The sequence below is a fragment of the Leptonychotes weddellii genome, chromosome 5 (assembly GCF_054177405.1).
Source record: "Leptonychotes weddellii isolate Sample4059 chromosome 5, ASM5417740v2, whole genome shotgun sequence".
NCBI lineage: Eukaryota > Metazoa > Chordata > Mammalia > Carnivora > Phocidae > Leptonychotes > Leptonychotes weddellii.
In genome coordinates, this window is record NC_138373.1 from 17,612,377 (window position 1) to 17,636,570 (window position 24,194).

Here is a 24,194-nt window from a genome sequence, read left to right on the forward strand (position 1 = left end):
CTGCATCTTAGATGGGAACCATGTTCCCAGTTCTCTCTCCTTACAGACACATAAAAAGGTCACACTCCCCCGCCCCTTTGGAGTGAGGTGTGACCTGTGATTCATTTTGGACCATGGGAGTGTGAGCAAAAGGGAAAGGCGTCGCCTCCATCTGAAGCTCTGAGAGCCAGAGTCCAACTCATGACTTTCTCTCAGCTGTGACAAAACCAGGATCCCAGACAGTGGCTGTCCCAGGAATCTCGGTCCTGGAGTGAGGAGACAGGAAGGAAGGGCTCCAGCTGAGCCATGATGGACACAGAGCAAACGTGAGAAATAGTGCTTGGCTGTCTCCTACCTCTGGGAGCTGGGGGCTATCTGTTACTGAGGCATAACCTAGCCCATCCTGACTCTCAGCCCCAATGCCGGGGTTTCTACTCCACTGAGTGAAGCCAGAATGTGAATTCAAGTCTCCCAAATCCAAGTGCACAGTTTTGCTCTGGTCCTCATTCTTCCGTTAGGAATTCCCAAATTTTTTTAATCCCTATTTTGCAGAACAGGAGATTACGTTCTGGAGAAGTCACCTGCCTGAAGGCACAGCACCATAAGTAGCCTCCTGACGTCTACCTTAGTATCAGAGCTTGTCTGCACGTCCTTTCCTTTCCCTTCGTCTTCCTTGCCCTGAAGGAAATCACACGGTCTAGTGATGAGTAGTTCCGGCTGTGAAGGCGCCCTACCTGGGTTCAAAGCTGACTTTGAGCAAACATCTTACACTGTTCCTCATTGGTAACAGTGCCTACCTCCTGGGGTGATGGTGACCCACACAAACGTGCTCAACACAGTTCATGGCACATGCGAAGTACACTGTGTGTGCTCACCATCGTGACCCTCCTTCACCCAACGCTGCCTCAGTACCACAGGGTACGCAGCCTTCCTCTCACACAGTGACCGCTAGCTCCCTTCTCCACGGCGTCCACCCGCCTGCACCTCTGCGATGCCAGCAAGCCTGCCCTGAACCTCAACAAGTGCAGGCCGGGGACCCCACTTGCAAGAAGCATCCCGGGGTAGCCTGGGCAGATGACTTCAGACTTTATCCTCCATTGCTCATTCACCCTCACGAACTATCGTCATCTGTCTTAACAACTGTTAGCATCACTTCCACATCTCAAAGAACTTTCTTTCCTTTTTCCTCCATTTACATTACGTATTTACGGAGCACCTGCCATTAAGGGGCCCAGTGCTCAGTGGCCAGAGTGGAAACGGTGATTCAGACACGGCGTGGCAAAAGGAGGAAGACCCACAGGATAGCAAATCTGAAACACTCTGATCAGCATCTATGACGGGAGGTATAGGGTGCTGTGGGGGCGTATTACTCTATTCAGGAAACATTTACGAAGCACCTACTCTGCATCTGATGTTTTGCTCAACACTGGAAATACAGTGGCAGAGAGGCTAAGCACTATACATCCTCACGTGGAGTTTAGAATCTAACATTTGCGCCGACACCCATTCCCCCCTATTTATGCCCAGTCCATGTGGGCATTATGTAGGGGCATATGGCTGACTCTGCTCTATGAATCTGAGGATGGACTAGTAATCAAAGCTCAGCCAATGGGAGTTTGGTCCCCATCACTGATTTGGGAGTGGTCATACGATCTAAGTTGTCCACTGAAGATTGAAGACTGGCCATCTAGACATTTGTTGGAGCTATTGCAAAAGAGGTATGTCATTTTGCTGGAATTCCTGTAATGATAAGATACAAACTCGGAGTAACCAGTGGATCTTTATCAATATTAAGGGAGGACAAGGCTGAGGATGAAATCACCAGACAGGAAAAGAGAGACAAGAGACGGAGAAAGAAAGATTTCTGTTAACATCTCAGCCACAGTCACACTGAATGAGACTGGATCTAGCCGTACCTGAAGACATCATACCTTGCACTTTTTTAGTTAATATTGAGCACTTTTTTGCTTAAGCCAGTCTGATTGGGTTTCTGTCACTTACAAACTGAAGAACACTAATGCACTAAGGCACAGGAAGAGGATACAGGAAGTTCTGGGAAGAGAGAAAAGTATTTCCCAAACTAGAACTTAGCCACTCATATAGCACATTTGGAAACCAAATTTTACTTTGTAGCATGTAGCAAAAGGACCAGGAGGGCAGTGGCTGGAGTTTAGATGGAGCTGATCTGGCAAGGTCTGTGGGGAGAAGAGCCCCCCCCCACCCCGCCACCCCCACCCCTGGCCCCATCCAGAAACACTGACACTCTCGAGGTATGGCTGCTGCCGCCTGGCTTGATAAATGTCAGCAAAAAGAGGCATACTCTTGGCCTCTTCCCTGTCTGAGGTTGTTTCTTTTCCCTCCTTTCCTGGTGCCAACCTTCCAGGTGGCCACCCTGGCCAAGCCGCTGAGATTTTAGTACCGAAAACAGATCTTCCCAATGCTTCCCTAGAATTAGTCCAAGTCGCCTGGGACATGTAGCCTCAGAGAAAGTTGAGACATGGCGGTTCAAGAGCACTCCTGCCTGTCTTTGGTTTTCACGTGGGGCAAGGGGTCTAGGCAGGGGGGCCACCACCGTGGAGGGCTGTGGTTTGAGATTAGAAGGCAGGAACCCTGGAGTACAGTCCTGGCTCCTTCTGTGTGCCCTTGAAGATGACCTTTAACCTTCCTGAGACCACTTCCTCACATGTCACCTGCCAAACAGGGTTGCTTTCACCGTCTGTCCCCCTTCTGGTCCATCCATACATCTCTTCCCTTCACTACTCCTGAGTTTTACTTTGCTCAGACACAGCACAAAACCTCCCACCATCCCCACCTCCACTACAGCATCATCTTTGCGCTTGACCTTCTCAGGTCTTCAGCCTTCGTGGCTCCAGGTAGAAGAGGCTTGGACTGGACTGAGTCTGGAAACTCAGGAATGCTTGTGCCCCAGGGTGGGAAAGCTACAGGAGAGGGTTTGGGGACTAGCACTTGGGCCCTGGGACACTGGGCCAAGAACCTCCCAAGAAGGAGAAGGAAGAGCAATTCCTACAGCCAAGTTCTTAAGGAGATGTCTAGGGAGACCACAGAAGTCAGCCTGAGGGAAAACACAGGTCATTAAGGTCACAGGGTTCCATCTTGGGGCAAAGAAAGGAGGCCCCGTGAATCTTCTGGGGGGTGGTGTATGGGTTGGAGGTGTGGGTGTTATATTCGAAAATCTCCTATTTAGGGTTCTGCATCCACATTATAATGGAGGCTCTTTTTATTATTATTTTGTTTGCGATTTTTGCTTTTGTTTGGCACCAGCCCTGGTATGACTGATCCCTTGTATCTGCAAACTGGGTCCTTTGATGCCTGTTGCCAAAATAGCAAAATAAATTATGTGTGGACTTTCTCAAGCTTTGGAATGGGATTCCTTTACTAAGCTGATAAATTTTTCCACAGTGCAAACAGAAGTTTGCTGAAAGGCATGTTTTTGCATGCTGAACCCGTACGTTATTGGTGGCTGGTGGTCAGTGGGCAACAGAATAGAGGATGAGAAATGGGTGTTCCAAAATTCTGGGTGTTTCCAAAACCTGGCTCTGGAGCCAGGTTAAGCTCTGAATCGTGGTGGGGAGAGAAGCCACCCACCCCTCCCCCCCGGCAAAGTGCACAGCAAAGGCCTCAGTATCCAGGGGAAGCTGTGGTTGAACCTGACACCCCACCTGGAGAGCAGAGAACAGCAGTAGAAGCATCCACGGTCCTCAGGGCCATGGCAGGGAAAAGGCAAGTTAAAGGCTCAAGAGCCTAAGCCAGACGTTGCAAACTAGTGGTCCGTGGATCAAAGCTGATCAGGGAATGTGATCTGTTTGTTCTACATGTTTCTAACTAAGCAGGACAAGGGCTTTGTCTATTATTCTATACGGTTATATCCTCAGCCCCTCCAGCAGGCCTGGTACACAGTAAGCACCCAATAGACACGGACTCAACTGATAGATGAATTAGTAGTGGAATCACGTGATTTTCAATCAGATTTCTGGCTTCTTTTAAAACTCAGAAGAATTAAGAAAACAAGGAGCTGGAGCTGAGGAGCAGCTGTTCCCTGAAAACAGGAGCTGTTCTCTCCTTGTTACCACAATCCCCACCATTCCCTACTGCCTCACACTGGACTCACTTCATCCCTGTGCATCACCTGCCAGCATGTAGGCATTCAAGTCTGTTGACCATGACCACTGCGAGAATTTTCCAGGTGAAGTCTACTCCAGTCCCTGAGGAGAATCCGGGTTATCACTTGGATTACTAATGCCTAGAAGCATCCTTCCCAAGTGAGCTGGGCCTCACTTCTGCCAGTGTCTGTGGGCCACGGAAGGTCAAAATGTCACAAACCCATCCCGCCTTTCACTCTTCCTTTGCTTCCAACATTTCAAAACTGAAGAATCCAGTAGTTTTTCTAGTAAGCTCTCAGGCAGGATTTTTTTCCCCCTTAAATGCTTTACAAATGCTAAGTTTGTTATTATTACCTCATATTCCACTGGGCCATTGCCTGCAAGGAATCAATGAAGAAGGAAAGCCTGCAGTTGGTTTAGCTGATCAGGAAAATCAAATGATTTCACACTAAATTAGTCAAAGACTTTAAAGAGCTCTAAATGGTCCCACCCTTTCAGAGGGGCCTCCAAGGGAATGCACTGGGGGACACTCACTGACCAAATCACAAGTTAAAGCCTGAAAGGCACAGACCTATCACGATCCCAGGAAATTCCTGAAAATTCCTGAGGCCCTGTCCACGGCTGGGAGGCAGTGCAGTGTTGTGATTTAAAGAATGGACTTCTCAACTAAACAGAACCAAGTTTGAGGCCTGGCTCTGTCACTTACTTTCTAGAAGTTCTTAGCCTCCCTTAGCCTCAGTCTCCATATTGGCAAATGCCAGTAATAATAGTGTTTCAGGTGCCTGGTGGCATAGTTGATTAAGTGTCTGCCTTCAGCTCAGGTCATGATTCCAGGGTCCTGGGATTGAGCCCCACATCAGGCTCCCTGCTCAGCTGGGGGGTCTGCTTCTCCCTCCTTCTCGGGCCCCCCCTCATTTGAACCCATACATGTTTTCTTTCTCTCTCTCTCAAATAAATAAATAAAATCTTTAGAAAAAAGTAATAGTAACTGTTTCTTCAATCAAAGTGAAGTTCATGTAAAGATGGATCTCCGGCACATAGTAAATGCTCAGGAAATGCAAGCTATGCTATTCTAAAAGAGAAATGGTATGAAAGTTTGCCCCAGACCAAGCAACGGACTGAATTTGTGCCCACGCTCAGTCATACTATTGACTAATAGTGATAGTATGACTAATAGTCATAGACTATTCTAGCCTACCTACCATCTGCAGGGGTTCTACTAATAAGCCCCCAGGGTAAGAGAGCGGGTTTGGTATTTAAACTCTAGCTGGAGAAACATACACATAAACAACAATTACCAGACCATTCTGCAAGCACATACAAAGGATGTTAGAAGCCTAGAGGACAGAATGACTGCCAGGAGGAGTCTACAGAGAAGGCAAATCTATTAGAGACGGAGAGTAGATTAGTGGTTGCCTGGCTTGAGAGTGGGAACGAGGATCTGATTGCCAAAGAGCATAAAAGATCCTTCTGGAGAAAAGCAAATGTTCTAAATTAGACTGTGTTGATGGTTGCACAACTAGGTAAATTTGCTAAAAACCACTGAGTTGTACACTTAAAACGAGTGAATTTTACAAAACGTCAATCACCTCTCAATAAAGTATCAAGAATTTAAAAGTATTCACAGAAGAGGTGTCATTTAAACTAAGCCTCCGTGATGGTAGAATTCACTAGACAAGGAGGAAAGACTTGGTCTCCCTGGAAATGGAGGGTACCCACGTAGGAGCAAAATCAGGATGGGCAGAACTTACATGACTGAGAGTCAGCTCTGTGGCAGGTGGAAGGAGACGTGGGTTAAAAGGCTGGGGGAGGCATTCCACCCACCATGAACACATGGACTCCAGGACACAGAGCTTCCCTGGGACAAGGACACAGCAGTATTACCCCCACCGAGCAATGCCCGGCCCCTGCTGTGACGTATTCTATCTCCCACGCTAATGGTGGGCTTTGGCTTTGCAAAATAAATCCAAGCTCACTGTTAGAAAACAGAAATCCCCTCGTAGGTCATGAGAGCAGAGCAAAGTGTTTGATTTCTCTGAGGTTTTCCCCGTGGAAGCCTCCCCTTCACTGGTACTTAGGGGATTTGTAGCTTCTTTGTGGAAATGGCACAAGAGGTTTCTGTGCTTAATCCCCAGATCCTTAGAGTCTGGGCTGCATTCCGTTTGTATTTCAAGAGCGGCACAGTGTCATCCGTGACACTGAGCTTCAGCTCTCCATGCAGGGAGCAAGCTGGGAGAAATCAAGATGCTCAGGAAGCTTTTAAAGCTGAGAAAGTGAAGGCCAGGAGCAGCACCTTTCAGGGTTTCTGGCCAGACCAGTTTCCCTTCTAGCTGTCCCACCTGCCACCCTAGCAGACAGGGCTATATTCCCTGACCCCACCCTCCGGACCTCCAATTAGATTCCTGGTCCTAGCTGGGCCATTCAGATGATTTCCCCAAAGTGTTCAGAACTGAGCTGAGGAATGTTCATTATTCTGGGCTGGTCAGTGGACCTGCATTCGTGAAGAACTGGGAGCCGTGTGTATTCTGAAGCATTGACATCTGGTCTAGAGAGAGTGATGGACAGACCTTCCCACTCCATGCTTTAAAAAAAAAAAAAAAAAAGATTTTATTTGTTTGAAACAGAGAGAGAGAGGGGGGAGAGAAGCAACTCTCCACTGAGCATGGAGCGTGATGCGGGGCTGGATCCCAGGACCCGGAGATCATGACCTGAGCCAAAGGCAGACGCTTAACCCACTGAGCCACCCAGGCGCCCCTCCCCCCATCCTGATTACTGTCTGGTTTCCGGCTCTAGTTCCCTCTGAGACTGGGCTCACCTTATTATACACCTGGGATTTATCAGATGCTCAGTGTGCTTCCAGTAAATTCCTGTATTTTGCTCTAACAAGTTGAAAATGGATTCCTTTCCCTTGGAATCACAGTGTCCTCATCGAGTCAGAGAGGGGCTTCCCCAAATCACCATGCAAAATTGACACCAGAACCCTCCTCTCCTACTGGACCAGGGACCTTGATGTTCGTTACCCAAGATGGCGGAGATGAGTTGCTCATCAGTCTGGGCGCTTACTTAGAATTCACACCATAGTTTCCAGAAGCCAGTCAACTTCAAGTCCAACCTGAGAAGGGGGACTGCATTTTCTAAAAGAGGGAAAGATTGTAGCTGGAAATCACAAATACAAAGATAAACCAGGAAAAGCAGGTGGGGGTCATATTCACAGGACATTATGGCCATTGCAACAATTCTGGTTTTGCTCAAATGGGGTGACATAGGAAATAGGGTGGAATATGTACAGCACAGAACAGTGCCTAGTACAACATACATGCTAGTTACTATTAGTCAGTGATCATTATTATTACCCTGAGGGTAATGGAAAGCACTAGCAGGATATTTTGGGGGGGTGCAATGTCACTTTTAGATTCTGAAAGGTACCCCTGGATGTGGGGCTGCAGAATGGATTGGTCAAGAGCCATATAATTAAGACAGTGTGTACCGGAAGAAAACTTAAGTTGTGTGTGTTTAATGTGAGCTGAATTTGAGATACCAAGTGAAGATGTCAAGTAAGCATTTGGATATTGACGTCTGAAGCTTGCAAGAGAAACCTAAAAAGAAAACATTTTCAGTCATCATCGTTCCAAAGCTGAAGCCATGGATACGCATGAGATGCTCCAGGAGAGCGGCCCAGGGTCACATTCCCCGAGAAAGCCAATGGGAATCTACTTAAGCATAATGGATGCAATTGCCCACCTAGAGTGCCCCCCTCAAGGCCTCAAGCACCAGCTCAATAAATATTTACTTATTGAACAAACAAATCAATCCATCAATTCATGAGCAGGATTGAAAGCCAGAGTTGTAGATCAGATCCTTCTGGGCAGGCAGTGAGAAGGAACAGGAGCCTCCAACCGGCTTTTCTTCCTGATTTCTAGACTCTCTTTGACAATCATATATATTTTATAATTTGTGAGAATGAACATAGGGCCAGAAGCTGCAGGTTAAAAAGCAAAGAAACCAGAAATAGCCAACGCCTCATTCCTAAATAAATAAATGAAACAGTTTAGTGACAGAGATCTGCTCATGACTCTGCTACCAATTGATCTTCCTCTTTGATAGAGGCCTTGAGTTCAGGCAACAGAATTCCCTTGCAGAGTCTCTGGAACACCTAAAGAGCCATGCCCTGAGCTTTCCAGCAGGGACACAGAGAAAAAGAACAAAATCAGGCAAGTCTGGCTGATAGCAGGCATTCAATAACTTAATATGATAGGAAGGCAGGATATAGCCTTGAGTATTGTGAGCATCCTCCAACTTTGGATCTCCTCCCCAGTCAAAAAGCTCTCAAGAAACCCTGCCACCTCATCAGAATAAGTTCCAGAAAAGAGAAAGCTGGAATCTGAAGAGTCATTCTAGAAAGCCTCATTTGCAATTTTTTCCGCGTCTGGATTTGTGCACAGAGTGGGTGAAAACTGAAAGAAGCAAGAGCAGTAAAAACAAGGCTGGTGAACTTGATGGAACAGAATCCGAAAACCTCATTCTCAGGGGTGCCGTCTCTGGTCATCAAGCAACTGGGTTTTTATCGGGAAAGGCTGTATGATGTCCCAGATGCTGCCACTCCAACAGGGCCCCCCTCAAAGGAAAACTGACCAGTGCTCTGGCTTCTGTGATCGCTGGGCAGACCAGGATGAGACACGCAGCCCAAGGGCGGCTGCTCTATATGGTAGCAGTTCTTAAATTTTAACATACAAAAGAAAAATCACCTGGGAAGCTTATTAAAATGCAGTTTTCTGGGACCCGTGCTCAGAGACTGGAATTCAGTAGACTGGTCTGTAGCCCATCCAGTGTGGGTTTGCTGATGCTGCTGATGCCCGGGACAGGTGCAAGCATCTTGCTTAACAGCTACAATGCTTTTACAGCTCTACAATGGGGGGGGGGGGACACTCAGGTACCCAGCGCATGCCCAGACCAGTGCCAGGACACAGTAATGGCTCAATAAATATGTGTGGAATAAACCTCCCTCTCTTGAGGAGTTTCAATACTTAGGGACAGCCAGTGAGCAGATAAGAGAAAGCCCAGAGACACAAAGAGAAAAGGCAGTGGGAAGAAACCATGAGGCATCCAAAGGCGTGAGTAGCTACAGGTGTTGTCAAAACTAAAAGAGAGGAGTTAACTCCTCTCCTCTCTTTCATTCTTCAACCTCTTCAAACATGGATCAGTGAATCAGTCATATCCCAGGGTAGGGGGGCAGCAAAGGCTGAGATCCACTGAGTTTCTGTATTTCCAGAGAGCTGGAAGAGGCACCCAAAGTCTCCCCTGCTAGTGAGGTGACAAGAACATCAGATTACATGAGGTTCTGGTTTCTGGAAAATCCTTCAATCTCCAGGGGTATGTAACACCACTGCTGGCCCGCCTTCTTTGTCCACATGTCCTCACCATCCCCCCTGCGTTGGGAATGACAGAACGGCTCCCCACAGCCAGAGAAGACCTAACATCAACCCAATGTAGCCAGGACATCTGGACGCAAAACTTGATTTTGGGACCTCGGTCTCAGCTGGCAAGGAAAATCATTTCAATTTTCCAAATCTCAGTAGAAACAGAGACAGAATCGCCCCCTTTCACAAGGATAATGGACACAGAATTACAAGTTGTAATGACATAGTAAGAACGGAGTTAAGTGTGTGTGAACTGTGCATCTCTCTCTTGAACTTTGGGCCACTCTGAGAATATGCGAACATACTGAGATGAATTCATTCATTCATGCATTCATGCATTCTACTATTATCTGAGCACCTACTAGGCACCAGGCACTGCTCTGGGTGCTAAGAATGCGGCAGCAAACAAGAGATCGAGACTGCTACCCTTATGGAGGAATATTACATGAAAGTGGGGGGAAGCACTGAATATGATAAAGAAGCAATAGGTACAGTACCCTCGGATAGTGTTACATACCCTGGGTAGAGTGTCAAGAGGGGTGGGGGGTACAATTCTAGATACGGCAGCTCAAAAAGGCATGATGGCATCAATGAAGACCTGAAGAAGCAGGAAGAACAAACCTGATGGGACGTCTGAGGGACAAACACTCCAGGGACAGAGATCTGTGGGCATAAAAGAAGATCCTGGGGTGACCAGGAGCGTCTGGGGAACAGCTAAGAGACCAGTGTATCTGAAGAAGAATGAGTAAAGCAAGTGTGGCAGGTGATGGGAGCCAAAGAGGATTTGACTTCACAGTGAGACTGCTGACCACAAGGGGCTCCACAGGTCATGATAATAAAGAGCATGGCCCTCATGGAGCCACATGGGAATGCAGAGTTCAGTGTGGGGAGAAAATGGGCACAGTAGAACGATCTGCATGGGACCCATCTGCCTGCTTTATTTAAATCACAGGCAAGGGATGACGGAGGCTGAGACTCTGGTGTAGTGCTAGAGAGGAGAATCATATCATCAACACTGACCTCAGAAATCAGGCACCAGTGTCAGGAATCAAAGACAATGAAGCATCAAGAGACATAGGACCCCAAGAATACCCAAAGCTGAGGACAGTTCTACACCTTCTGCTTTATAGACACTTAGCCCATGGCTTCCCGGATACTTTAGTGAGGAGGAAACGGGCCTTTTTCTCTGGTCTCCTGTACAGTTGAACAAAGCAGGGATCAGAACAGCTCCCCCAAAAAAACAGCTGAACGTCTGCATATAACTTTTGACTCCCCCAAAATTTAACTAACAGCCTACTGTTGACTGACCAGAAGCCTTGCTGATCACATAAATAGTGGATGAACACATATTTTGTGTATTATATATATTCTTACAATAAAGTAAGCTAGAGAAAAGGAAACTAATTTATTAAGAAAATCATAAGGAAGGGAAAATATGTTTACACTACTGTCCCGTGTTCACTGAAAAAATCCACATAGAAGTGGACTCATGCAGCTCAAACATGTGTTGGTTCAAGGGTCGACTGTATATGCAAGTTCTTCGGAAGACTTATTTATGTGCTGAATTTAACTCCTCTCCTCTCTTTCATTCTTCAACCTCTTCAAACATGGATTCTTTCTCTATCAGTCTTCTAAAATTATTGCCAGACCCAGTGGACACCTTTAAGGTTCCATGTTACTAGACCTTCCAGCTGCATCCAGGCCTGATTGACTATGCTATCTTTCTAAACACAATCTTCTCTTGGCTTTCATGGCACCAGCCTTCCTAATTCTCCCCCAAATCATTTAGCTGCTCTTTTTCAGTCTCCCCAACCTGGGTCCTCTGCTTCCTCCTACCATGTTGGAATTTGCCAAGGCTCAGACCTGGACCTCTTCTCTTCTTACCCCATATTACCCACCTACATGGTGGCAGGAGTCCCATTGCCTGCAAGAACAGCTGTGGCCAGCAACTCCCCAAATTAACCTACGCCCTGACCTCAGTCTGACACCTATAACTGCTTTCTCCAACCATTCTCCTTGTGTGTCTAAGAGGCATCTCAAACTCACGCATCCAAACAGAATTCTTGAGGCCTCACCCGACCCCCAAATATATCCCGTCTTCGCTAGTTCATTCCTGTAATGATAACTTTAAAATGTGTTTCCAACCTTTAGTAATCATAGAAGTTCTTAGAACAAAATGGAAAGATCTGTTAACACAGTGCCCCCATTCCCAAAGAGTGAAGATCAGTTCTGGGAAGCCCACGCATGTGCCGATCTTCAAATCCCAGTCTGGCTCACGTCACACAAACGGGCCACCCATGTGACTCCTGGAGGCCTTGGACCTTGCTCAGAGCCATCCACACTGGCCTGAATTTCATTCCTTAAATGAGCCAGGCTCTTTTCTGCCTCAGCACCTGCCCTCTGCCAGGAAGACAGCCCCTCCCAACCCGGGTTGCTTCCAAGGTGCCCCGACTCACCCTGCAGATTTCAGTCAAATGTTATTTCCATTGGCCTCATCCTCAGGCGCCATGGAAATTCTCCTGTCACACACTCCTTCAGAGCACTCCCTACAATTTCCAATTCTGCTCACTTGTGTTCTTACTGGTTTAGTGCCACCTGCCCTCACTCAGGCTGTAAACTCCGGAAGCCCGTTGTCTATGCCGTTCGCCGCCCCCCACCACAGTAACCAGTGCCTGGGACACAATCAATATCCAACAAATACTGGTTACACAATCGAAAGAATGAATGCTGTCTACTTTACAGTATGCTGAGGTTCAGTGTCCTCATCTGTAATATGATGACAATGATATTTTCCCTTCTCTGACAGATTAAATAAAACCATGAAGTAGCATACCATTTTATTACATTTTTATTCTCCAAGAGAGAAAGACTGTTCTATGCACATTTGGATCACCAGCACCTGGTATAAAGTTACTATCCACCAAATGTGTGTTGGATTGAATTGTTATTACTATCTGTCTGCAGAGAGAGAAAAACAAGAGTTGATTTCAGTTCCCCACTCAACAATTAATGCTCCTATTCATCTGTCTCAAAAAGATCCTCTGACCTGATCATAAGGTGTGGAAATCTTACAGTAAGCATCTTTGGGCTAAATCAATAAATTTACAGCCTAGAACCAAGTTGTTTTTTTGTGGGGGGGGGGTTGTTTTCTTTTCTTTTCCTTTTTTTTTTTTTTTTTTTGCCCTGATCAAGTTTCTGTTTCATACCTGCTTGATTTATTTTTTGGAAGGTGTGTGTAGTTTGTCAGTTTGTCAATAAAGGTGATGCTCGTGGCTTGAAAGTTTGGTGAGCAAGAAAACAGGTGCAGATGACAGGAAGTCTGCCTTCATCCCAAGTCAAGTATCTACTTTATCTGTAGAGCAAAGGTTGGAGCAAAGCTATGTAGTGGTGAGGAGGGGAGACCCAAAGCTGGCCTGGGGGCGCGGTGGTCAGTGTGAGGATCCTCGTATTCGTCTGAAAGGCTCCGAACATCACCTCCACGATTCTGCAACACACGTGGGACTGCAACCCACATGGGATTGTAACCCACATGAAGTCGGTGTACGTGGCCTATCTGTGGCTCCCCTGTCCAATTTACATGCTGGTGTGTGTTTGGGAAGAGTGAGAACAGAGTGAATGTGTACTGAGCCTCTACCGTGTGCAGGAACGAGGCATCCTCACAACCGACTTAACCCCCACTTAGAAGGCACTCTTATCCCTTTTCAGAGATGTAGAAACTGAGGTTCGAGTGGATTCACTGGCGCAAGCTCGTAATGTTGGCAAGCGGTGGAAGGCAGGGCCGCCTGCGTGTAAGAATGAACACAAAGAACAACACAATCCGACAAAGCAAGTAGTCAACCAGACACTTAATAAGTGTCAGGGTCTACACTGTGGCACAGAGCAGCAAACACCTGATCGCTTCGTACTTGAGCCAGTGTGGCCCCATCTCAGCACATAGCACAAGAACGCTGCAGGAACAAGAGCTTTGGAGTCAGAGCTGGACTTGAATTCTTTCTCTGCTGCGGATGAGCTGCGTGGTGCCGGGCTCTGCTAAGCTTCTCTGGACCTCTGGTCAGGCCGCCATGTGCTATCCAGCCTATGAATGACGCATAAGGGCTCTGCCTCGAACCCGGCCTATTTGGAGCTGAAGCTCAAGGCACCAATCACCAGGTGACACTGACTTCCTCCCCCCACGCCAAGACAGTAAACACTGAGAAAACTGTAAGCTTTTTCTGTTCACTCATTGCTTTTTGCAATAATGTTCCCTAACCCGGCATTGTGTGTTTACGCATAATCACCAGGAAAATGTAAAGGCAGAAAGGTCGGGAGACATTTGCTCAGGTCAGGTACAAACCAGCCAGCCCGATCTGATATCATGACGGACAGGAAATTACTAGAAGTCCAATACCATCCGTGGGAGTCTACTTCGGGTATTACTTTACCTTAAATGTATTCCTAGAACTCCACACCCATCCACAGATGTTAAGGATTTGTTATTTGCATGACATGACTGTGTTTTTCTCAACACCACCTTCCGTGGGCCTCAAGAACAAGGTGGGGGAGGCCAGGAAGGAGAGGGAAGAGGCAGGCCACTTTATTATTTTTAAAACAGAATTTCTAAGCAGGTGCGTTTGTGTTTCTTACCTTAGGCCAGGCTCCTCTCCTTGCCGTCGCTTCAGAGAAAAGCAGCAGCTGGGTCGATCTGGCTCGGAGGTGATGCTCTTCAACAGAACCATTCCAGGAATCTTGGGGGCTACTGAATATTTGAAGGGTCTGGGCTCCCATGAAGAGAATACAAAAAAAGAATGAAGCGTTTCATACTTGTGAGCGGTGGTTCTCCACTGTGGGCTATTTTGCACCCCTGCAGACAGCTGCCAACATCTGTACTCGTTCTTGCTTGTCACAGCTGGGGAGGCTGCCGGCACCCAGTGGGGAGATGCTGCTGATTGTCGGACGGTGCACGGGACAGCCCACCCCCACCCCAACACACACACACACAGAGGAAAGAATTCTTTTGCAACAATGTCAACAGTGCCAAGGTTAAGAAACCCTGCTTTTGAGGGAGTACCCCGGTTTCGAAATTTTTTTAATTTCATCTTTGGAAAAGCAAATTACAGATTCTCAGCCTGCCAGTGAAATGATCTTTCTAAAACATACTCCTTGAGAGTCTTTCCTAAGTGAGCCCCCGCGGCTCCCTGTCCCTTCCAGAGCCGTCTGAAACCTTCAGCACAGCACACAGGAATGTCCAGGACCCTGGACTGGCGACCTTCACCTTGTCCTCTCCGTCCCCTCTCAGACCCAATCGTGCTGGACTTCCTGCATCACCCAAAACAGGGCCTTGAAGCTGCACAGCCTCCTCACTCAGCCTGGTAAGCCTTTCCTCCCTTCACGACCTCGCAAAACTCTCTGCATCCCCCAAGCCTCCGCCGGTCACCTTCTTCACCTTTCTGGAAACCCTTCCTTCTCAGGGTAGGGTTCGTGGAGCAAAGACAAAGGCATCACCTGGGAGTTTATTAGAAAAGCAGAATCTCTGGCCCTCACCACGGACTTAGGGAATCGGAATCTGCCTTTCAAGATCCCAGGGGCTCCGTTCGCCCAGAGAAGTGCAAAAGGATTCTTGTCCACAAGGGGAGCTGCCTGCCACATCCTCTCCACTCCCAGGAAGAGACCCCGACTCACAGATGATTTCCTGTACAGCAATTGTCTGTTTGTGTGTATGTCTCTCTCTCCACTTTGTGACCCTGATCTGCAGACGGATGATATTTTATTTATGTGTGTATCACTGGCATCAAAATAGACCAGACGCATAGCAGACACCTGATATATTATAGCTAAACAAATGAACAGTCTACCAATCTGCGCTCCCCCCCATCAGCAACCCGCACCTCCCCCCCCCCCACCCCCGCCAGTCCCTGCCAGATGGAAAGCTGTATCCTTCTCCACACAGCTGAGGCCAGTGTAGGTCCAATGCCGGCCATGGGGACGCGATACCATCTCAGCAACCCCACCCACTGGTACTTAGAATGAAGACGACTCAAGCCCTATCCTGTAAAATCCCGATAAAGCTTATGGTGTGCCGGGCCCTGTGCTTGGCAGAGGGGGTGTGACAATGAAAAAACACCCCCAGGCCCTACTTTAGCTGGGGCTGGAGTCAGAAATGAGCTAGTCATCGCAGGTGCTGGGTCACAGGGGCAGCCCAGAGTGCTGTGGGAACAGGTGTGATGTGTGGGGCTGGGAGGCGCACCTGCTAACATGGTCTTCTTCCTTGGGGTGACATTTTAGCTTAGGGGTTAAGGGGAAAGAGGAATTAGGCAGGAGAAATGGAGTGAAGGTCTTCCAGGATGAGGAAACCCACCCGTTGGAGACCCAAAGACAGAGAGTGTGATGAGTTCACAGAATTCATGGTATTTCATGGTAGAAATGCCACTGGGGCACGGATGATCTGCTAATTATGATCCTCTGTACCCACACTTTTCTGATCTTTGCTCGACCAGTGCTTTCTTTCCTAGCTGGATTTGTGACCTTTTGAATGGATAGCCCTCTTAAGCCAAGGCCCATAGGGCTTTCTAGAAGGCCAGACCATGCTTATCCAAAATGCCATCTTTTACTGGTTTCCTGCCACTTTTAGATGAGGTGGTTCACACCGTTCAGTCATTCACCCACCCACTGGCTCACTTACTCATTCCGTGTATGTATTGAGTCCTTCTACAAGCCAAGTCCTGGGGACACAGAGGTGAACAAAACAGACATAACAAGCCCACACCCAAACCTCCCTCTTTCTGGACTGCCAGGGGCTGGGGAGCAGGAGGTGGGGACAAGGGAAGGGAGAGCTCCCAGGGTAGACCCACAGCCTGGGCTTGGCCTCTACACCTGATCCCACCACAAGAGGCCCCACCTGCCCAGAGACTCATAGCCAGCCACCACATCCTCCAGGCCACTGTCGTGACCCCCATTTCTGCATGCCCCCTAAATAAATGGGAGTGAGTGGGCATTCTCTAGGGCATCTGCATTCATGATTTTTTAAAAGATTTTAAAGATTTATTTGAGTGAGAAAGAAAATGAGAAAGAGAGCACAAGCAGGGGGAGTGGCAGAGAGCGGCAGAAGAAGACTCCCCGCTGAGAAGGGAACCCGACGCAGGGCTCGATCCCAGGACCCCAGGGATCATGACCTGAGCCGAAGGCAGACGCCCTGCATTCGTGATTCTTAAGGTGCTACTGAGCATGAGGATCATCCAGGATGGAGCAGACTTCCCTGACTGATAGCGTTTATCTGGTTGACTCTGTCTCAAGAGAGATTCATTCTGTAATTTCTGGGGCCTCCGAGGGAATGTCTTCATATTTCTCGATACAGTAAACTGCAGTGATGTCACTATTCACTGGCCCTAACAGCGCCACCACCAGAGAGTTGGATATTACCAGGCATTAAGTTATTACCTATAATTACTTTGTTTTACTCTCCATTTTAGCGAGACAAGCCATTCAGACCAGGCAGGACCTGAGCATCATCTGCTACTTGTATGTGGGTTAAACAAAGCTCCATCCAGAGCATGGAGCGTTATCTACAATCCTCCCTGGGCTGTCCCATTGGTCTTCTTGCTATGCCTTCTTACTAGGAATATTATTATAATAACGATCTTTATCAGGGATCAGCAAACTAAGGCCTGGGGGCAATTCCGGCCAGCCATCTGCTTTATTTGTAAATTGAATTTTACTGGAAAACGACCGTACCCATTTGTTTACTTACTGTCTGTGCTGCTTTCGTGATAAAACAGCAGAGCTGAGCGGTTCCAACGGAGATGGTGCAACCCTCAAAGCCCCAAATATTTCCTATCAGGTCTTTTACAGAAAAAGATTGCCAACCTCTGTCTAATAGCTGATGTTTCTATAGCTCAAATCCTGTGCAAAATCCTTTACATGGTTTGAGTCCTCTAATCCAGTGAGAACCCATTTTGCAGGTGGGACTCTCAAGTCTCAGAAGGGATGGCCCAGCGTCCTAGAGGTGGGGTTCAAGCCTGTGTTGCATCAGCTGCGTCTGATTGATGCCTCCATGTGCCTCTTGAGATCCACCTGCTTGTAGATGGCAGGCCATGTCTCCTAATCCCTCCCTGCTGGGGCTTCTCTCCTCCCTCGCTTCTTAAAGTGTGGCCCGCGGGCCACGTGGGAGCTTGCTCGACATGCAGAATCTTGGGCCTGCCCCCGACCTAGTGGACGGGATCTGCATGCTAACTACACCCCCAGGTGACTCGGTGAACAGCCGGGTTTGGGATGCCCTGCTCTAATCCCCGCTCTGATAATATCCTGGTGGCAATGCCATGGGCCTCGGCCAGCACAGTGCAACAGCTTCATATCCTCACCTTCTGGCCAAGTGGGTTTCTGTGCTGGTGTCCATTCTTTAATCCTTTTGAAAAAGCCAGCCCATTCTGTCTCCCAAGGCTCTGTGGTTGGAACTCTGACACCTGCCGTGGTTCCTGGGCACCTCCTCTCTTCAATATGTGTCCTTTATACCTTCCCCTGTCTCCTCTGCACCTTCTGCAATATGACTTCTAATGCTTCCCCAATAATACGCTGTTGGCACTGAGTATCCTATTCTATCATGCTAGGGCAAGACATGCCTGCTGGACACTCACAGAGATAAGCCACTGCTGCCCTCCCAAGCTTGACCTTGAGGGTTTATCCTCACCCTGACTCATAGTCCTGATGCCCCAGCCAGCCTCCTGCCTGAGATGTGGCCCTCGGGAACCCCTTCTGGGCAACGTAAAGGAGGCTCGCCCTCTCCTTCAGGTGAGATGCCTTGTCCATGAGAGTCTGGAATACGCCTCACGTGGCCCCAGGCTCAGCAGAGAAAGACGCTCAATCATGGCTTGATGGCCAAGCAGCTCATCTGGGCACTCTATGAATCTGGAAACTGTACTTCTGACCTCGGGTCTCCCCCACCTTCACCTTCCTATCTCTCAAGCGTAGAAGAAAGAAAGAAAGGGGGTCAGCCGATGGCTTGAGTGACCAGAGCCGAGTGATGCCAGACAACACATTCTATGCATCCGACCTGTTCCCTGCCCCAGTATTTGGTACCTTGGCCTCCTAGGGACTCGGCGGCGGCAGATGTCACAAGGTCCCTGCACAGCCAGCCAGGCTGAGCCTGCTCCGTGTGCCGACCTCCCCAAATCGGCCAGATCTTCCCGCACAGATGCCAGCAGGCTTCTCCTCTCTCTTCCCACACCTATGATTCATCCGCCCCCTCCCCTCTTTTCTATCACAAACACACATCTGTTCCGACTTAGGATAACTAAAGGAAAATTAAATGAATCTGTTTCGTGTGTCTCCAGGGTTATTTATAGGACTTTAATACAGGCTGATACAAAATAAAGAAATAAAGAGAGAAATAAAAATAAGTTATCTTCACGGGAAGCCAAGCAAAGTTCAAGGAAGAGGAAAATAAGTCATGTCCTTCGAGCTGATGAAGCTGTAAGCGTCTTTGGTTTATCACCGTCTTTCTTCCAGGTTCTGTGAAAATCAATGAGGCCTGTTGGATTTTGAGAGATCAATATTAAAAATACGCACTTTGCAATGCAGAACATGTGCTCCGTGCGTGCGCTTCAAGGGGCCGGCCTGCTGATGGAGCCATCCTAATCAAGCACTTGGAAGAGAGTACATATTGACTGTTGGGATAAGGGGATCGCTGGGTCCTTCTCTGGCTGCCCCTTTGACTTCTGTCCGGGTGCTGTGGGCTGCCCAGCTGTGGTGGGCAGCTCGGGCTCCAGACCACCGATGAGCCTCCAGCTCTCCTTCCTCCCTGCGCTGGATGGTATCTTTCAGAAATAGGCCAGAGACGGAATGATAAGCTCCAAAGCAAGTGGCTGAATGTCAAGATCAATGTTACCTCTAATCTGGGGAAATAGGTAACACCTAGACGTCTTTGGGCTCATCTCCCCCGTTTCCCTGCGTCCCCAACTGCCTTCCACTCACCAAGCTTCCCTGGAGGGTGCCCCCACCTTCCGCTCCAACCTTGGCTAATCACTCCATTATGCCCACATCTGCCAGCTTCCATGCACCAGTCAGTGCCACCTTTATTAAGAAAGGCATCTTACTGTGTTTCTCTAACACTTGAAATCTAAAAATGGGGCAGTTCATTAAGAATCTACTTGATTCTACCTTCCTCAGGAGCCATCCCCAGACACACTTCCTCGAGACCAGTCACACTTGGTGCTTAACAGGTCTTGTATAGTAAACAACAACTTGTCAACATTCGGATCCACTTTCTCTCTGTCCTCGTTTCTGGATTTTCTTAGGCAGATAGAAATGTTTCTTTTTTGTGATCCCACAGGATCCTTCTATTTATTCTCCACCATTTATTCCGCAGTATTAGAGTATATTTCAGATCTGTCTGTTGACTGCCTGTCTTCCCCCATTGGAATCCCAACTCACTGGGGACACGACTTTGTTGTGTTTACTGCCCTGACCCCAGCACCTAGAATTAGCGCCTGGCACATCATAAGCCCTCAAAATATATCTGCTGAATGAACAGCTGAAAGTCTACTCCCCAGGCTAGCCTGTGAGTTCACTGAAGTCAGAATCTCCTGTTCATTTCACATTCTGGGGACACAGTTCAGTGCCTGGCATGGGGTTGGAGTCAAAAACCACAATGCTGTGTTGAACTGAATGGACTTGAAAGGCACTTTGCAGGGGGAACCTATCGAGGGGGTCCTCGGAATTACTTCTCCGTCTCTGTGTACAAAGCCAGATTAAAGCTAAAGAAGTGAGACTGCCTCCCGCCAAAAAGGGGAGGAAGTCTTCAGTGAGGATCAAGGACAAAAGATCCCCAAATCTCAACACCCCAAATTGGCAATTATGCTTCTCAGGCTTCACCGTTCTATTTATGAACGTAAATCCTCACCTTATCTCAAGGAAACATACTACAATGTCAACTCGATTTTAAAAGACCTTTATAGTCACCACAACTTTGATATATACATTTTACTGTGGCACCATTTGCACCGCAAAAGTTAAGGTTGAGTCAGCACTTCCAGTAGGAATCCATGTTCTGGGGATTTATAACTCAGCTATAAACACTCAGTTTCGGCTTTGCCGATAAACAAAACCAGCCCTGATGTGCAAAGATGTTGAAGCCAACGACCCCTCTGGAGCTGTCACCCCAATGAGCTCAAGGAGAAACCATGAGGTTTCCCGTAGAATTCCAATTCTAAGTCAGTATCAAGGAGAAAAATCCCATTCATGAGGCATATATTCCTCAAGGAGAAAACCCAGTAGGTGTGCTTGATTTACTAGACTCCCTGATTGCTGATTAGTTCTTCTCCCACTCACCCCACATGCAGGTGGCCACCAAATCCGATCGAGTTTACCCACAGTCCTTTGTGGGTCGTAATGCACCTATGAATCACCCAAGGATTTTTTTTTTAAAGATTTACTTATTTATTCTGGGAGAGAGAGCTAGAGAGAGCGAGCAGAGGGAGAGGAAGACAAGCAGACTCCCCGCTGAGTGGGGGGGGGGAGTCTGACGTGGGGCTCAATCCCAGGACCCTGAGATCATGACCTGAGCGGAAATCAGGAGTCAGATGCCCAACTGACTGAGCCACCCAGGCACCCCCACCCTAGGATCTTCATGATAAGTAAATCCTGGAAGCCCAGGATGGAGCCAAGAGCCTGCAGTTCTAACAAGCTCCCAGGTGAGGCTGATGCAGCCACTCAGGGGACCACTCTTTGAGAAGTGAGGTATAACAGAAACGCCTTCATGTCTCCACCTCTGCATCTCCCCCCACCTTCCTTAATGCAGACCCTTCTCATTTCACACCTGCCCTGTTTAACACCTGCCCCTCGATCTGCTTTCCTGCCATCCTATCTGCCTTTGCTCTGTCCTTCACTACCCTGCCAAGACAGTTTTAGGGGGAAAGTCCAATCGTAGCACTTGCCAGCTTAAAACATTTGATAACCCAGCATTACCTCCCCCCTACAATTAGCCAGAATTCTCTAGCTGTCCCCAGCCAGGCTACCCATCGCCCCACAGAGAGGGTGAGTCATTCCCTTCCCCATCTTGCCACTCTCTCCATGCCACCATGAAATCTGTCAAGAGTTTCTAATTATTGACCCACGCATCTGTCAACCTCAACTGACTGTGAGGTCTTAAAAGGTAAGAAGCATATTCTACTCAGCTCAGGGTCTGCTAGTCAATAGGAGTTCAATACATGTTTGATGGCAGGAGGGATTCATAAATTAAGGAGTTTATAATAAGAGCTGACATTTATCGAGCATTGTCTCTCCGTACGAGGCGTTGTGCAATATGCTTTCCATTTACTAACTCACTGAGTGCTCAGAACATCCCTGAGAGTCCAATACGGTGAGCCCCACTTTATACACGAGCCAGCAGAGGCTCAGCAAAGCTACATAACTGTACTGAAGATGCCCAGGTCATAAGGGACAAAATGGAATCAGAACTCAATTTTATTACAATTCTAGAATTTTCTCTTACTTGCTGAACCATACTGAAAGGCTGACTAGGGAAATGAATGAAGACAGGAATGAATGAATGAATGAGGGACAAAATGGAATCAGAACTCAATTTTATTACAATTCTAGAATTTTCTCTTACTTGCTAAACCATACTGAAAGGCTGACTAGGGAAATGAATGAAGACAGGAATGAATGAATGAATGAATGAATGAATGAATGAATGAATGACTTCTGGTGCCCCTTGGGGATCCGTGAAGCCAGGCGACCTCACCCCACAAGTCAACGAAAGCACCCTATTCAGGTGGCCAAGCGCCGACATATAAAAACAGAAGGGGTGGGCGCCTGGGTGGCTCAGTCGGTTAAGCGACTGCCTTCGGCTCAGGTCATGATCCTGGAGTCCGGGGATCGAGTCCCGCATCTGGCTCCCTGCTCAGCAGGGACTCTGCTTCTCCCTCTCCTGCTCCCCCGTCTTGTGCTCTCTCTCTCTCTCAAATAAATAAAGAAAATCTTTAAAAAAAAAAAAAACGGAAGGGGCTCTCTCTCTCTCTCTCTCTCTCTCAAATAAATAAAGAAAATCTTTAAAAAAAAAAACAAAAACGGAGGGGGTGATCTATGCCACTGGTTTACTGCTCTCACCTCTGGCAGCTCAAAGTAAGATTTGATTTTACAGAGTAAATGCCTCCACCTGTTATTCAGATCCCTGACATCGAGATGAAGGACGTGAAGATGAGCCTGACTGACACAATGGACTCCAGGAAGTCGAGGAGCAGTGAATATGTTTTACTTCCAGATATCACTGGGGTGTGTGAGGCCAGAAAGCCCAGACGTCATTCACTCATCCATCCACCCATCCTTTCACTCACAATTCACCGAGCTACTCGTTTATCTCTTCACTGACCCATCTCAGTGCTCATTCTCTCATCCACCAGGTATTTCTCAAGTCTTAGTATGTTTTAGGAACTAGTACGTGCCAGAAATATGACCAAGTTGGAAGGGAAGTAGTCAAAGTAATGTTCTTAGAAAAGATTACCTCTTGACTGCTACTTGAAGGAGATACACAAATTATTCAGGCAAAAAGGTGGATCAGGGTGTGTTACCTAGTGGATGAGGGAGGGGTGGAGGCAGTTCTAGAAGGAAGTAACGTGTGTGCAAGCTATGCGTGAGAGACAGAGAGCCTAGCATGCTTGAGGCATTGAAGGAGCTCAGGATGGCTGAACAGAAATGCACAGAGCAACAGGAATAAGGGAGAAAGACAAGGTAAACACGTGGGCAAGAATGCTTGGTGTCCTTCTCACCTTCTAATAATTAAAGATGTCAGTAGCTACGTGGACCGTGCCAAGTTGAGGGACCTTAATATAACCATATTCATATTTATATCCATACATTTATTTTTTACAGGTCAATGATAAAATGACAAATCAAGTAGGATTTACAGCACTTGAATATGGGGGTGCAAATACATACATACACACATCTATACCCATGTCTATCTATCATCATCATCACCTTCTTCATCTTTCTGTAAAGCAACCTGAGTTCTGACCCCAGGTCTCTATTATGCAGAGTGTACTGGGGGAAATAAATTCCTAGTTCTTCCTGAGATCTTCCCTGACCTGGAGTTTCAATGCCATGGTGCTGAGAGCCTGAGTAGGATGCTAATGACTCAGGAATCTACCCAGCTTGTGTGCCTGTGTTAGCCTTGCCCTGCTGCCTCAAAGGCTCTCTTCTGCTTCTGCACCATGCTCAGCACCTGGCAGTGTTTCTACAGCTGCCTGGGACCCCATCTGCCTAGAAGTGCCACATCGACATTTTCCTGTGGAGTCCGATTGCCTCCCTTGTGTGTACCCAGGAGGTAGGTAGCCTGAGTCACCTCTCTTTTCCACCCAGAGATCTCTCCCTCAGCCCTCCTCACTCATCCTCCAAAGGGGTGCACTGAAGGGAGTGACTTTCCTTCTAGGGTCATGGGGGGGACCCACATTTGCCCCATGATGCTACTCTACACCCAAATCCCTGCCCCACTGAGGGCTTCAGCTTTTGAACAAAAGCCAGAAAAAAGTGTTGGGGAAGAATATCAGTTTTCCTACCCCCAGATCCCTCCCCTGAAGTAATGAGTACTGAGCAAAGGATCTCCTTGGTTGGGGCAGGAATAGGAGAGAGGAAAAGGAAAGCGGGAAATGCAGAGAAAAAGAAGCATAGATGGATATCCATCTAACCACAGAGACGTGGTATGGAGGTA

At 47.8% G+C, this 24,194-nt stretch overlaps 1 protein-coding gene across 2 annotated transcripts in view; it reads right to left on the bottom strand.

The window, feature by feature from the left end:
• The window catches only part of HS3ST4 (heparan sulfate-glucosamine 3-sulfotransferase 4), a 344,137-nt gene that overhangs the window by 165,195 nt on the left and 154,748 nt on the right, over window positions 1-24,194 (bottom strand). The window contains exon 2 of one of the 2 annotated variants that reach the window (XM_081819809.1): window positions 14,141-14,269. The exons of the other annotated variant lie outside the window; for it this stretch is intronic. Within the exon in view, the coding sequence (XP_081675935.1) occupies window positions 14,141-14,269 (129 nt within the window). The remainder of the gene's footprint in view (window positions 1-14,140; window positions 14,270-24,194) is intronic. 2 annotated transcript variants of the gene reach the window in all.